This window comes from Natator depressus, chromosome 14 (genome assembly GCF_965152275.1).
Source record: "Natator depressus isolate rNatDep1 chromosome 14, rNatDep2.hap1, whole genome shotgun sequence".
Taxonomy (NCBI): domain Eukaryota; kingdom Metazoa; phylum Chordata; order Testudines; family Cheloniidae; genus Natator; species Natator depressus.
The window spans coordinates 43,447,562-43,459,691 of record NC_134247.1 but is presented as its reverse complement, the minus strand read 5'-3'; the positions used below and the strand labels follow the sequence as shown (position 1 = coordinate 43,459,691).

Below are 12,130 nucleotides of genomic sequence, written 5' to 3'. Positions count from 1 at the left end.
TGAGCTTCAGTTGGGCAGACAGTCCGTAGCCCTGACCCAAAGGTCCTTCTGTGCCATATGGGGCAGGAAGATCTCTGCCTGGGAGCACGGGGAATGGGATGGGGGTGAGATCAAGGAAAGAGTGGAGGGGTATGGGGGGGAGGGAAAGAGCTCCTGCCCCAGATGAAGGAATCTGGGGGGCTGAGGGAAGGACCAGTTCCACAGAGAGGGGAGAGAATTTCTGGGAGTGCCAGGGGCCTCCATTTCCGCTTCCGCTAGCCCCGCATTTACAGTGAGACAGAGCAGTACCTGCAGCAGGGAGCGGGACTTGCTGAACAGGGAGGGGAACCTTTCAGAGCATCAGACGAGCCACAGCCCTTGCAGCACCTCAGGCATCTGGTGCAAGTGCCTGATGATGTGAAGCTGGCCCATGATCTTGGCTGTGACATCCTCGTGCTGCAGGGGAACGAGAACATGTCAGAGACGGAGACACTCCCCAGGAATCAGGGAGGATTAAGGGCACCTGGAACCAGCACCATCATTTCCACCCAGCAGCTGCTCCTGTCTGAGTGGTGGATTCACCCTCCTGACCCCCAGGATGGAGGCTTGCTGTCCTCTCTAGTGACCTCCAGTGCCAACCCCCCTCCTTGTACGGTGAGCTCCTGCCACCTCCCCATCCGTGCCCCTGACAGCTGTTCCACCTCCAACCCACCTGGGGACACCGCTCAAGTTGGTAGAACCCTCTCCTCCACCCCTACCTCCATCCCCACCCAGGTAGGGCAGGGAGGGGGCTCTAGCAGGGTGGCGGGGGGCAGGAGGGATTCTGGCAGCAGTGAAGTGGGATGGGGAGAGGTTGAGACCTTTCCCCAAGTCACCCCAGTGACAAAAGCTGAAGCCACAGGATGGCAGCCCTGGTGAAGGGGGCAGGTCAGCAGCCCCTGCTGACTGAATCCTCCCAATCTCTTGAGAGCGGGTCCAGCCCGACCAGCAGCAAGACCAGCTTCCCACGCCCATGTGCCTCAGCCCTTCCTGGTCAGTCGCCAGCACCAGTCAGTCCTTGGCCTCCCAGGCTGCCAGGGATGGGAGCAACTCTAGATGGTGGCTCGGGTGACATGGACACTAGGCTATGGGGAAATGGGTGCAGCTCTGTGGGGCAGGAAAGGTTCCCAGAGGGCACTTAGGGGATTCTCCTGTCCTTTCTAGGAGTGATAGCAGAGCACTACATCCTAAGAAGAGAAGTCCATGAAGTCCAGAAGTCCTCACTAGGCTCCTTGCTACCAGGCCAGGGAATGGCGATAGGATGGGAATGAGGCCCTGGCCCCCACCCCAAGCTCCTGAGATAATTGCAGCTGCTTACCGTGACCCCCATCAGTTGCTGGGCTTCCCCCAGGAGGGAGTAGACCAGCACCAGCCCAGCCTGGCTGACACGCAACAGGGGGTCGTGGATGGCCAGCACTGCTGTCTGCAGGAAGGACCTCTTCTGACCAATGGAGAAGAATTTTCCAAAGACCTAAAACCAAGAGGACACGAGGCTCGAGCAGATTGCCCAGAGCCAGCCTCCAAGTCCTGGCGGTACAATGGCGTCCAGTGCCCCAAAGGGCGGGGAAGAGAGCTGCTGTGGCCAAGGCAGTTCATTCCCCAGGAGGCTTTCAGGGCCCCAGGGCTCAGGGAAGCCCCTTTATTAAAAGGTTGCAGATACTTAGGGACCAAAGCCTCCAGTGGCTCTTTCGGGAGGGCAATTTCTGGCAGGGGCCAGGATGGGCTGGAAATGGATCTCTAATGTGTGTGAGAAGGCCCACTCTGCTGTGCAGGGCACAGAGACGACAGGGGACCCTGTGTTGCTTCCAGCAGAGAGATCTCCTGCATCTCAGCGGCTAGAGGAGTGTGTGTGTGTTGTGGGGGGCGAGGGGGTTGGAGCTGACAGACCAAAGGTCTCTTCCCCACAGCTTAGTGATTTCTCTCGTCGCTGGGAATGGCCTCTGCATCTCCTTGGTTTCTTCACAGGGAATCCAACCTGCAGCCTGACAAGGACAAGGAGACTCATGGCCCAGTCCCCATCCCAGACGCTCCTTGGAGACTTTTCTTCCGCTGCAGCAATTCAGCTTGTGGTAGGCGGGACAAGCTCACACAGTCTCTCTCACGGGGCGTCTGTGGAGCAGCGTTCTGTCGATGCCCTTGTCGATCCAGGAGCCACTCCAAGGCCTCCTCTGTGATGTTGTGGAAATCACCCATTTCACCTTTGACTCCAGTCTGGGGGCACTGTGTTACGGTGTGTTCGAAGGATTGGATATTCTCACCACAGTTGTGAGACGGAGGCAGGGGGGTGTCTTTGATTTTCTACTTGTGCAGCAAGTAGCCGCAACTTGGGTCAGTGACAATGTGCTTCTTTGGAACAGTGGCTGAGGTCCAGATACTCTGCCATTCCCTGGCTGGGTCTGGAGACATGAGGGGGGCGCAAGTGGTCCATATTGGCTCTGGAGCTCACTGTGTCCCCTACCCAGTTCCCAGGTTGGGGCATTCTCCTTCCTGACCGGCAATGGAATTGGGCAAAGCCCACCTCCTTTCTCTGCTTCTACAGGGTGCAGGGAATTAAACAAGGGTCTGATCAAGCAATCGTGACTGACTGATCCAGTGCTCTCCTCTCAGACACTTGGGGATCAGCCAGGGGGAAAAGGAGCAGAGAGACACCCAGAGCCATAATCCTATATTAACTCACCCACCCGGGGATCCTCCTTATGCCATGTAGCAATGCAGCCATGTAAGACACTCAAATCACGGCAACTAGTGAGGTTCCAATGTGGGACCTTTAACACCAGCCTGTCCCACTGGTTGCTGGATGAGGAACTCTGAGCTGGAAATAAGGAGTGGGCTCTTTTCCTGTTTCCAGGAGGCATCCACTGCAGGGAACCCAGCCAGCCCCACTCCCTGAGCTGTGTCATGCCCTGGCACAGTGCCCTTACCTCCCCAACTCTGGCTGTATTTTTGTAGCCCAAGAGCCTTCTGTCCTGGTGCCAGTCATAGCACCAGAGATCTTCCACGTCATGTATGGTCAGGCCTGGAAGAGAGAGAGAGAGAGAGAGAGAGAGACTTTTCTCCTTCTGGTTGCAGTTTCTGTGCCCTTCCAATCCCATTGGTGGCTCCACAGTGGAGTGGAGAACAGAGGCAGAGAGAGACTTGTCCTCCAGCTGGGGTCAGTCTGAGAGAAATGGTCTGGGGTCCCATTATCCACCTGTGGTCACTCTCAGTCCCTATTGGGTTCCGTGTCCCAGCTGGGTTCCTTACCCCTCTGTCGGAGCAGCAGCTGGTAGAGCCGGTAAGTCCCCTCCCTGGCCTGCCGGCTGATGTCCTTGTCTGAATCGCTGACAAATAGAGCCAGCTGGGCCACATGGTGCCCCATCTTAGGGAACTCGGCTGAGATCTAATGGAAGGGAGAGGAGAGGGGACTCCATCAGCATGTTCCTGTCAGCTGCCCTGGGCCAGAGGGCTCCTTCCCCTTAGCCCCTCTGCAGGAGATGCTGGGGGAGAGGAGCTTGAGATCGACCCTTCATTTGCTCTGCTGCCAAGGGAGCCCGGAGCTGCTTTGGGATGCCAAGCAGGGGCTGGAGCATGGGCCCCTTAAAGGCCCAGGGACAACACTGAACCAGGACAAGAAGAACTTGACTCAAGCAGAGCTCACTCCCTGCTCTGACCCTGCTTCCCCTTGAAGAACCCTCCTAAGCCACAGCCCCGGCAGCAGCAGATCCTGCAGCCCGCCGGAGCCAGCCCGTCTCTGCCGGGAGCCAGCAAGCTGGGGTCAGAGGTCACTTACGTCAAACTCAGGGAGGGTGACTGTGTATCTGAGCAGGGCTGTGCTGCTCCTGATGGCCCTGGCTCGCTCCTGGGACACCCTGGACACGACCCACAAGTTGACATGCTGTGGGGAAAGGAGGCAGGTCAAACTCAGTGGCCAGGTGCACCTGCTTTGCAAATGAGCCCCCCACGACCCCAGCCCCAGGGGCCTGAGACATTCTGCGCAGGGGGGAATATCTGAGGCCTTGATGGCAGAGCTTTAGAAGGGGATTCTTTCCCCCAGGACGCAGCTTGTACCTTGCAGGTCACAACTTGTCAGCGTCTCTCTCGATTGGGACAATGTTCGGGGTCGGGGCTGGTCCCCTCCTCCCAGAACTCCTGATTCCTGAACAGTTCACCAGAAAGGAGACTGAACCCTCGGCCCTTCCCTGCTACGAAAATCCTTGGGGGGATGTAGGGAGTGACTGAGAACACAATCCCCCCAGGAATTTCAGAGCAGATCAGAGGGAAGGGCTGATTCCCTGGGATCCTCCTGTTTCTCTAGGAAGGAGCGTGTGCCTCTTCTCTGAGAACCATCTCCCAAATCTCATGGAGTGTGTGTGTTGGAGGGGTGGGGGAAGGGTGGGTTTTCAGACTCTCACTCCCCAAGACAGCCAGGAGCCCTGTGGTTAGTGCTCAGCAGAACCAGGCAGAGCTCTGGCTTGAACTCCCCGCTCCTTCCTCTCTCCCTCAAGAAGGAAGGACCTGATACTGCTTGCACTGACCTCCCCAACCAAGGACGGCCCATTGGGGACCCAGCTAGGAGGACACAGTAGAAAATGGATCTTCCAGTCTCTCCTTACCAGTCCCCCAAAGAGTTCAGGTGAAATGGGGCTCACCTCCAAGATGAAGTGGAGCCTGTCTGTGTCTGGGGACTCTGCCAGCAGATTCCCCAGCATGGCATCCAGGACCTCTGGGATGACTTTGTGCAGATCCTGCAAAGCATGGGTCAGAGTTAGGGAACCTGGGCCTACACCTGCCACAGGATGGGAAGAGGGGTCTCTGGGAAGCACTGGAGAGACTCCCAAACACATCTCCCGGCCTCTCTCCTTCACATCCCACTGCAGGCAATTCGCAAGAATTGATGACCCCTGGACCTTTGATCCATGAGCTTAGCAGGTCTCTGCAGAGGGCCTTGTAGGCAGAAGAGTATGAAACAGCCAAGTTGCTATGGATGGAAGCTGGGCTTCTGGGCAAAACACGGCTTATGAAAGAAAGAAAGAAAGAAAGAAAGAAAGAAAGAAAGAAAGAAAGAAATCCCCCAGGAAGGAGTAATCTCTTCCCTGCTGGAGGGAAGGATCCAACCCTGCAGCTTGTTCCATCTCCGCTACCCCACCCCTAAATCTGGAGCTCCAGCGAATCAAGGGAGCAGGGACCAAGGACCACTCTGGAAAAGTAAGAGGATGGAGGAGGAGGAGGAGGTACCTGGATGTCGGTGGTGTCCTTCTCCGTGCCCAGGGTGAAGACAGAGTGAAGGGCAGCTCGCAAGAGGTGGGTCTCTAGGGCTGGCTCCAGGGCAGGTTTCATGGTGCTGGCAAGAGAGAGGAGCTGGCATTAGACTGTGCAGTACGGGGGTGGGACTGTCGCCAACACGGACACCAACCCACAGGGATAGAGGCACAGACTGGCGAGAATGGAAACTGAGGCACTGAGCTCGGGAATGACAAGGCCAAGGCGTCCCAGACAGACAGTGGCAGGACAGGAATAGCTCCTGTTCCCTGGAGCCTGCTGCCCCTCCTGTATCTGAGACCGGGAGTGAGCCCATCCCCAAGGCCCCTGTCATGTTATGGGAGTGAAAAGAAGAGCCCTGCCAGGAGAGAGTGACCCTTCCCACCCCACCATCTCTGCCAGAGGCGCCACTCTTGGGAGGTGACCTGGGAGGGACAGTGACGGTGACTCCCAGCCTTGGGCCTGAGCAGCACTGGGGTGAGGGGAGCCGGCGGGGTGGGGGGGTGGGGCTGTCTCGGTACCAGAGGTTGCCCACTGCAGCCAGGGAGTGGGCGAGGACGGCACTGGGTGACGAGTCGTCGGGAAGCTCCTCGATGAGCTCCTGTGAGACGCGAAGCAGACAAAGGAGCATGTGAGATTCAGGCCCGACTGACACCTCCCAGTGAGGAGATGACACAGCCAGTGCCCCACATGGCCAGCAGGATCCCCCACCACCTCCCACTCCCCCGATTCCTTCCTGCCCATCCGACTTGTCCCCCTTCCTGGATTCCTGCCCAGCTCACTCCCAATCCCCTTCTCTCCTCCTCCCTGTCAAAACTGCCCTCATTCAGCCCCATCCCGACGACTGAGCTGGGACCATGTGATTCCTTGTCCCCCACTCTCAGCTGCCCCCCAGCCCCACAATTGCCCCCCTCCCTCCAGCTGCCGTATGGCGTGTCTCACTCACCACGATCCTCTTCACCACAGCCGCCTTGCAGCAGCGCGGCTCCAGCGTGTCCTCCCCTCTCTCCCGTGCAGCCAGACATGCGGGGTAGATGGCCTGAAGGAACAGGAGCTGCTGCCCCTCATCCTGTACCCACCAGGAGTGGGGTATAGCGAGAGAGAACCTGTTAGCTAGGGACCTTCCTGCCCCACCCACACCAGCTCCAGGGCTCAGGCCTCAATGGGGGATTGTGGGGACCCGCCTATTGTCCAAATCCCCCACCACTCCTACACAAGCAGGATCAGGAACTGGGACAGTGCCTGTCGGGGGAGACGACCTCGGCTGTTGTGGGACAAACACCCCCATCTTGGGGGTCCCACATCATGGATGTAAAAGGGCCCCATTAGGGGTGGTGGATCAGGAGGGACAAGACCCTCGGCAGGGGGTGGGGATGCTGGGAAGGGACAGGGCAATCTTGGTTCCAGCCCAGGTGGGGAACATTTGTACCTTATGTCTGCACTGGAGCTGCTCTCGGATGACCTTGAGAGCAGCTTCATCTTTGGACACGTCCACCCCTTCCTCCTGCTCCGAATCCAGGGGGCTCCCTGCACCAAGGAGGGAAGGACAGGGGCGTGGTGGGCAGAGCAGGATTCAAGACCCCCCTTCCCACCTCAGGCACCCAGGGCAGATGGGGCCCCAGACCTCCCTCTCAGGGATGCCTTCAGCCCCCAACAGCTGCAGAAGCCCAGAGCAGAGCCCCCCTCCCCTGCCCAGGACCCCATGGGTGGTGCCTGTTCCCCCCGCCCGGAGCAGCAAGGACCAAGGTGGCAGCAGCTCTTCACGCCCCCACCCCAGGTCCCCGTGCGGAAGGGGCAGCTGTGTGACGGCTGCTGCTGTCCGTGGGGTTCGCGGGGCTCAGGCCAGACACTTGGGCTGGGGACCCCCCCCGTATCCCTGGGAGAGCGTCTGGGCCCAGGGTGTTCACATCCCGTCCTCAGCCCTCCCGGCGCCCAGCCTGGCTCCTCACCTGGAGCAAAGCAGTGGCGCCCGTCGGCCTGGCTGCTGCCAGAGGCCCAGGTGCTGCCGCTGTCCCAGGCTGAGCTGCCGGTGCTGGGACAGGGACCTTCCCCCTCCTGGCCGGCGGGGGCTGGAAGGGCCTCAGAGACCGGGCAGGGCGAGGCCTCCTGATGGGAACGAGGGCTGGGCTCCTGGGGCCGCTGCTGCCCACACAACCAGCCCCAGAGCCACCCTGCCCGGCGCCCCTCCTGGGCTGGGTCCTGTCTGCCAAACCACAGCCTGGGCCAGCTCCACCGGGGCCTGGTCGGGGCCGCTCCCAGCTCGGCGCCTGCGCCGGGAGCCGGGTTCCTTCTCCAGAAGGCCGGGCACTTCCGCCGTCTGGCCTGGACGGGAGCTGCTTCCCCGCCAGCGGGGACGCAGGGGTTGCTCTGCCCCTTGGGAAGACGGCAGCTGCTTCCCTCAGGCTCTGGGGCCACCTGCAGAGCCTTCCTCCGCAACATCCGCAGGAGCCTGGCCATCCTGGAACCGAGCGGGGAGCAGGGGTGAGTCTGGGCTCAAGGCAGCCTTTCACTCCTGGCCCTTTTCCGTCCCTCCTCCTCCCTGCTCCAACCACAGCAGCCCCCTCTGCCCCCACAGGAGTGCAGGGAGTGCCATCTACACACACGGGCAGGAGTTCATTGCATGATCTGCTCCCAACGTTCCCCCTCGTAATCCCTGCTGCTGCAATATCCAGGAAGTCTCATCCTTTTCCAGCAATGGGATCAGTCCCAAACACCATCGGTTACTCTGGACAAGCAGCCCCCTCCTGTCGTCCCAGGCCACTCTCCCACCCAGGCTAGAGAAGGAACAGAAGCCAGGAGTCCGGACTTCTCCTGGGATACCATTCCCCACGTCAAAGTCACAAAAACCCTAGGCACAGGAAGACCAGGGCCCTCCTCGTTCCCCCTTGATTTCCAGGCTTAGCAGCTCACAGGGTCTGGCCCAGCTCAGAGACTCTCAGCCTGGGGAACAGTGTCCCACAAGGGAAGAGCTGGGAGCCGCATTGCTGGAACCTTTCCAAACACACTGGAGACAGCTCTGGAGAAGCCCCTGCCCAGTCTAAGAGTGAGGGGCTCTTGGGGGCTGTTTGCAAATGAAATCCCCCTTTGGAGATAGTCTCTCCCCCTCTTTCTGCCTCTCCCCAGACAGACAGGGGAAGACACCGAGGAACCCGAATGCCACTCACTTGCTCTCGGTGATGGTATGATGGATGGCGGATGTTCAAGGTCAGCAGACGTCCCTCGCCCTCCTCCTCACTCCCCAAGCCCAAGGCAGGCTGGAGAGGGTGGTGACCTCAGGAGTTACCCTGCCCAGCCAGCAGGCAGGGTGATGACACGAGGGCGATCGACTGGCTATGAAAACAAGAATCTGTCTTATTGCCAAGGGATCGAGAAACTCAGCCAGCAGCAGGGGGGTGCAGAACACTGCCCTAGGGCGGAGGTGACAGCGCCTCCAGGATCCTGACATCCCAGCACTTTACACACCTTCCTGGAGCCTCCCAACCCCGCTGGGCTGTAGCGATGGGACCCCAACCCTACTGACGGCAAACGGGCCTCAGCTACCAGCTCAGGGTCACACTGAGTGTCAGAGCCATGGATGGACCCCTTCACTAACCACTGCCGCACACTCCCTCCCACAGCTGGCAATTGCAACCAGGCCCTAATGTCTGGTCCCCCTGCCTTTGAGAGGGAGGGTCACTCCTGCTTCCATTGCTGCCTATTGATCTGTGGGACTTTGGGCAAGTTGCTCCCACTCTCTATGGCTCTCTGGGACTCACATCCCTGAATGGGCTTTAAAAAAGACAATGGTTAAATTTTGGCCCCAACTAGTTCTTGTTTCTCGAGACTAGCCATTTTAGCAAAGTTTAGAGTTCTTGACATTCAACACCTGGAAACATCCCTTTCTCCTTCGCAGACGGCCTTAACATCCCTTATCTCACCCAGGCTCCCTGCTGCCTGGAGTTAGAGAATTGACCCTGTTCCCATTGGACCTACCCAATGTGTCACACAGCGAAGCGGTGACGGAGCCAGAAAGAGAAGACAACAGTCCTGACTCCTGTTCTAGCTAACAGACAACAACCCCCCGGAGGCAGGGATAAAGCCCAGGAAATAAGGTGTGAACATTTGCATGGAAACTGTTTTCTGTCAGAAAATCCATTCAGACGAAACCACTTTGTTTCTTGAAATCGTAACAAGTAGGATGAAAATTCTTTGCAAAAATATTTGTTTGCAAAACAAGAGCATCTCCTCTTTGTCACAGTGCATTAAACTGTCTCATCGTACACAAAGGGGAGACACTGTGCTCTAGAAAATTAGACGAGATGCTTCAGTCTGAGCTAAGTAGTTGCTGCTTTTCACAATTTCAAAACAATAAAATAGAAATCAAATCGAATATTAGGTCATAATCTGCTATGGCTCAGTGTGATAGGACACCCCCTAGTCTGCACTGCTCTGAGTTACACTCTTCAGTGGATCCCCAGCATCCACCCATGGCAAGGTAGGTGGGAGAGGATTGTTATTCGTACTTGACAGAAGGAGAAACGAAGGCTGAGAAAGGAGCAGTGACTTGTCTTAGCTGATGCAGCCAGTCAGTAGCAGAGTTGCTCTCAAATGAGCTACAGACCAACAATTGTTCATAGTAATTATTCAGCAATTATTTCAGAAGAATTGGAATGTTCGAGAGGATCATGAACTGCTCCGAGACAATGAATGGAGAGCAGCATCAACATTGGTCAAACATCTAACTGGTTGGGACTTATTTGCTTGGTCACAAAAGAGAACAACAAAGACCAGAGTTTCCTCCCTGTCAATAGCCCCCTCCTCAGCCAATCAAGGTTGAGACTTTGAGGGGTGGGAGGCTAAGGGTTCTCATCAAATAGTCCAAGGAATGGCCCTGGTCACTACCGAGGGGATCACTCTCGGAGCACTATTCCAGTCTCACCTCTCTGTGAGAGCCTCCCACAACCCCCCCGCTCCACCCACAGAGTTCCTGGTGGTGGGAGGAGAGCAGAGGAAAAGGACAAAGGAAGCAAGAAGAGAAAGGCAGGAGGGACAGAGGAAAAGGGAAAACAAAAAGGAGAAACCCCAATGTCCCCAGTAATTCTAAGGGACAAAGTCCTCGGTCGGAAATAAAATGCTGCCCCCACAATCTAATGTTTTCCTTTCCTAAAAATCAGCCGGCACCTGATGGATCAGACTGAACAGGTTCCAAACCTCTCCGAGGCTCTTACCTTCTATACAGGGACGTCTGTTTTCGAGCAAAACCACTAAAAGAAAAGGAGAAAACTCTGAAGAGGGTCCTCCTTGCGCTCACGAACGTGCAAGTGAATGCTCTCTCAGTCCTCCAGGAGAGACCTCGAGAAGGAGACGTGCTGAAGCAAAGCCACAGGGATCTCCGAGGTGGCCCCTGTCCTGCACCCCTGTCCTGCCTGGCTGATGTCAAGATCTCTCTGTGAGATCATCGCCTCCCCACCACCTTTGTCCAATAGGCTGAGGTCCTGCCAAAGGCCCTTGTGATGTCACTGCCACACCCACCCCTCCCCTGCAGTGCTGATGTCCTGCCCCTGTCCAGCGACATTGGATGTTTGAGCTGCTTCCCCTGGATCACCCCACTCAATGACACTTCCTTGTGGGGTGACACCGACTACATAGTAGAACACAGAGGTTCTTCCCCAGGCCGCAATTAGGTTTTCACAAGTTAGTCGACTTTATGGCCAGAAGGAACCGTTTGAACATTTAATCTGATCCCCTGTGTATCCTAAGGCCTCCTGTATGTCAGAAGAGCTGGGCTTTTCTTTTACTCAAACATTTTCCAGAAAGGCATCTAGTCTTTATTCGAAGAGATCAAGAGATGGAGAAGCCATCATTTCTCTTAGTACTTTGTGCCAATGACGAACCACCCTCTTACAAATCTGGGTCTTATTGTCATTATACTTTTTCTGATTTCTGCTTCCATCCATGGGGTCTTGTCATGTCTTTCTCTGCGACATAAAAGAGCCCTTTTATACTCAACATTTTCTCTCCATGAAGTCAAGCAACTCACTTCTCATTCTTCTCTTGTATATACTAAACAGATTGAGGTTTTTCAGTGTCTCATTATAGGGCATCATCCCCATCACTCAGTTATGAATCTTTTCTGCACCCTCTCCAATTGTTTTAACATAATATTCAAAATGTGGACACAAGAACTGGATTCAACATTCCAACATCAGTCTCACCAATGCCGTTTCACTTCCCTTTCCATCCTCACTACTCTATTCATCCAAGAATGGCTTTAACCTTTTTTACCACAGTTTCACATTGACAGCTCATGTTGAGCAGCTCGTCCACTATGGCCCTAAAATCCTTTTCAGGGTCACTGCTTTCCAGCGGATTGTCCCCAATTCTGTAGGGTGCTGCCTGACTCCCTTGTTACTGGAGGTATGGGGTTGCATTTGGCTTTATTAAAACCTAATTATTTAGTAAGTATTTTAGAAGAACTAGCCCATTAGAGAGAGAATCGTGAATTACTCAAAGACAATGAATGGAGAAAAGCAGCAAGAGCAATCAAATACATGTTTGGTTACGGCCTATTTCCTTGGTCTTAAAAGAGGGTAACAAAGACCTGAGCCTCCTCCCTCACAATAGCCCCAAGCTCCCCCAATCAGCATTGAGACTCTGAGAAGCAGAAAGCTGAGAGTTCTCACCGGATGTGCTGGGTCACCACCGGAGGGAGTCACTCTTAGAGCACCATTCCAGCCACATGTCTTTGGGAGGGCCTCCCGCAATGAGAGTTGGAGTGCAACCCTCCCCCGCCCCCCCTCTGTCCCCAGCTCCACACGCACAGACAGGTCCTGGTGGTGAAAGGAAAGCAGGGGAAAAGGACAAAGATGCAAGAGAAGATGAGAAAGGAGGGAGA

The 12,130-nt window shown here is 56.2% G+C and overlaps 1 protein-coding gene across 1 annotated transcript; it reads right to left on the bottom strand.

Annotated features, from left to right (window-relative positions):
- Positions 1 to 86: 86 nt before the first annotated feature.
- On the bottom strand, positions 87 to 11,666 carry LOC141998062 (maestro heat-like repeat-containing protein family member 7). The gene is made up of 12 exons (XM_074970699.1): positions 11,637 to 11,666; positions 7,206 to 7,362; positions 6,686 to 6,783; positions 6,203 to 6,325; positions 5,778 to 5,857; positions 5,233 to 5,338; positions 4,647 to 4,742; positions 3,788 to 3,892; positions 3,262 to 3,397; positions 2,940 to 3,034; positions 1,337 to 1,489; positions 87 to 435 (listed from the first exon to the last, which is right to left on the bottom strand). The coding sequence occupies exons 1-12, from the start codon at positions 11,664 to 11,666 to the stop codon at positions 340 to 342; spliced, it is 1,275 nt and encodes a 424-aa protein (XP_074826800.1). The 3' UTR covers positions 87 to 339.
- Positions 11,667 to 12,130: the final 464 nt, after the last annotated feature.

Excerpts from the sequence above, each read along its gene's own strand:
- LOC141998062 (XM_074970699.1), bottom strand. The coding sequence starts at position 11,666 with ATGCAACCCCATACCTCCAGTAACAAGGGA. Across the intron at positions 3,893-4,646 it reads GGCTCCACTTCATCTTGGAG|CATGTCAACTTGTGGGTCGT; the intron begins GTGAGCCCCATT and ends CTTTCCCCACAG. Across the intron at positions 436-1,336 it reads AGCAACTGATGGGGGTCACG|CACGAGGATGTCACAGCCAA; the intron begins GTAAGCAGCTGC and ends GTTCCCCTGCAG.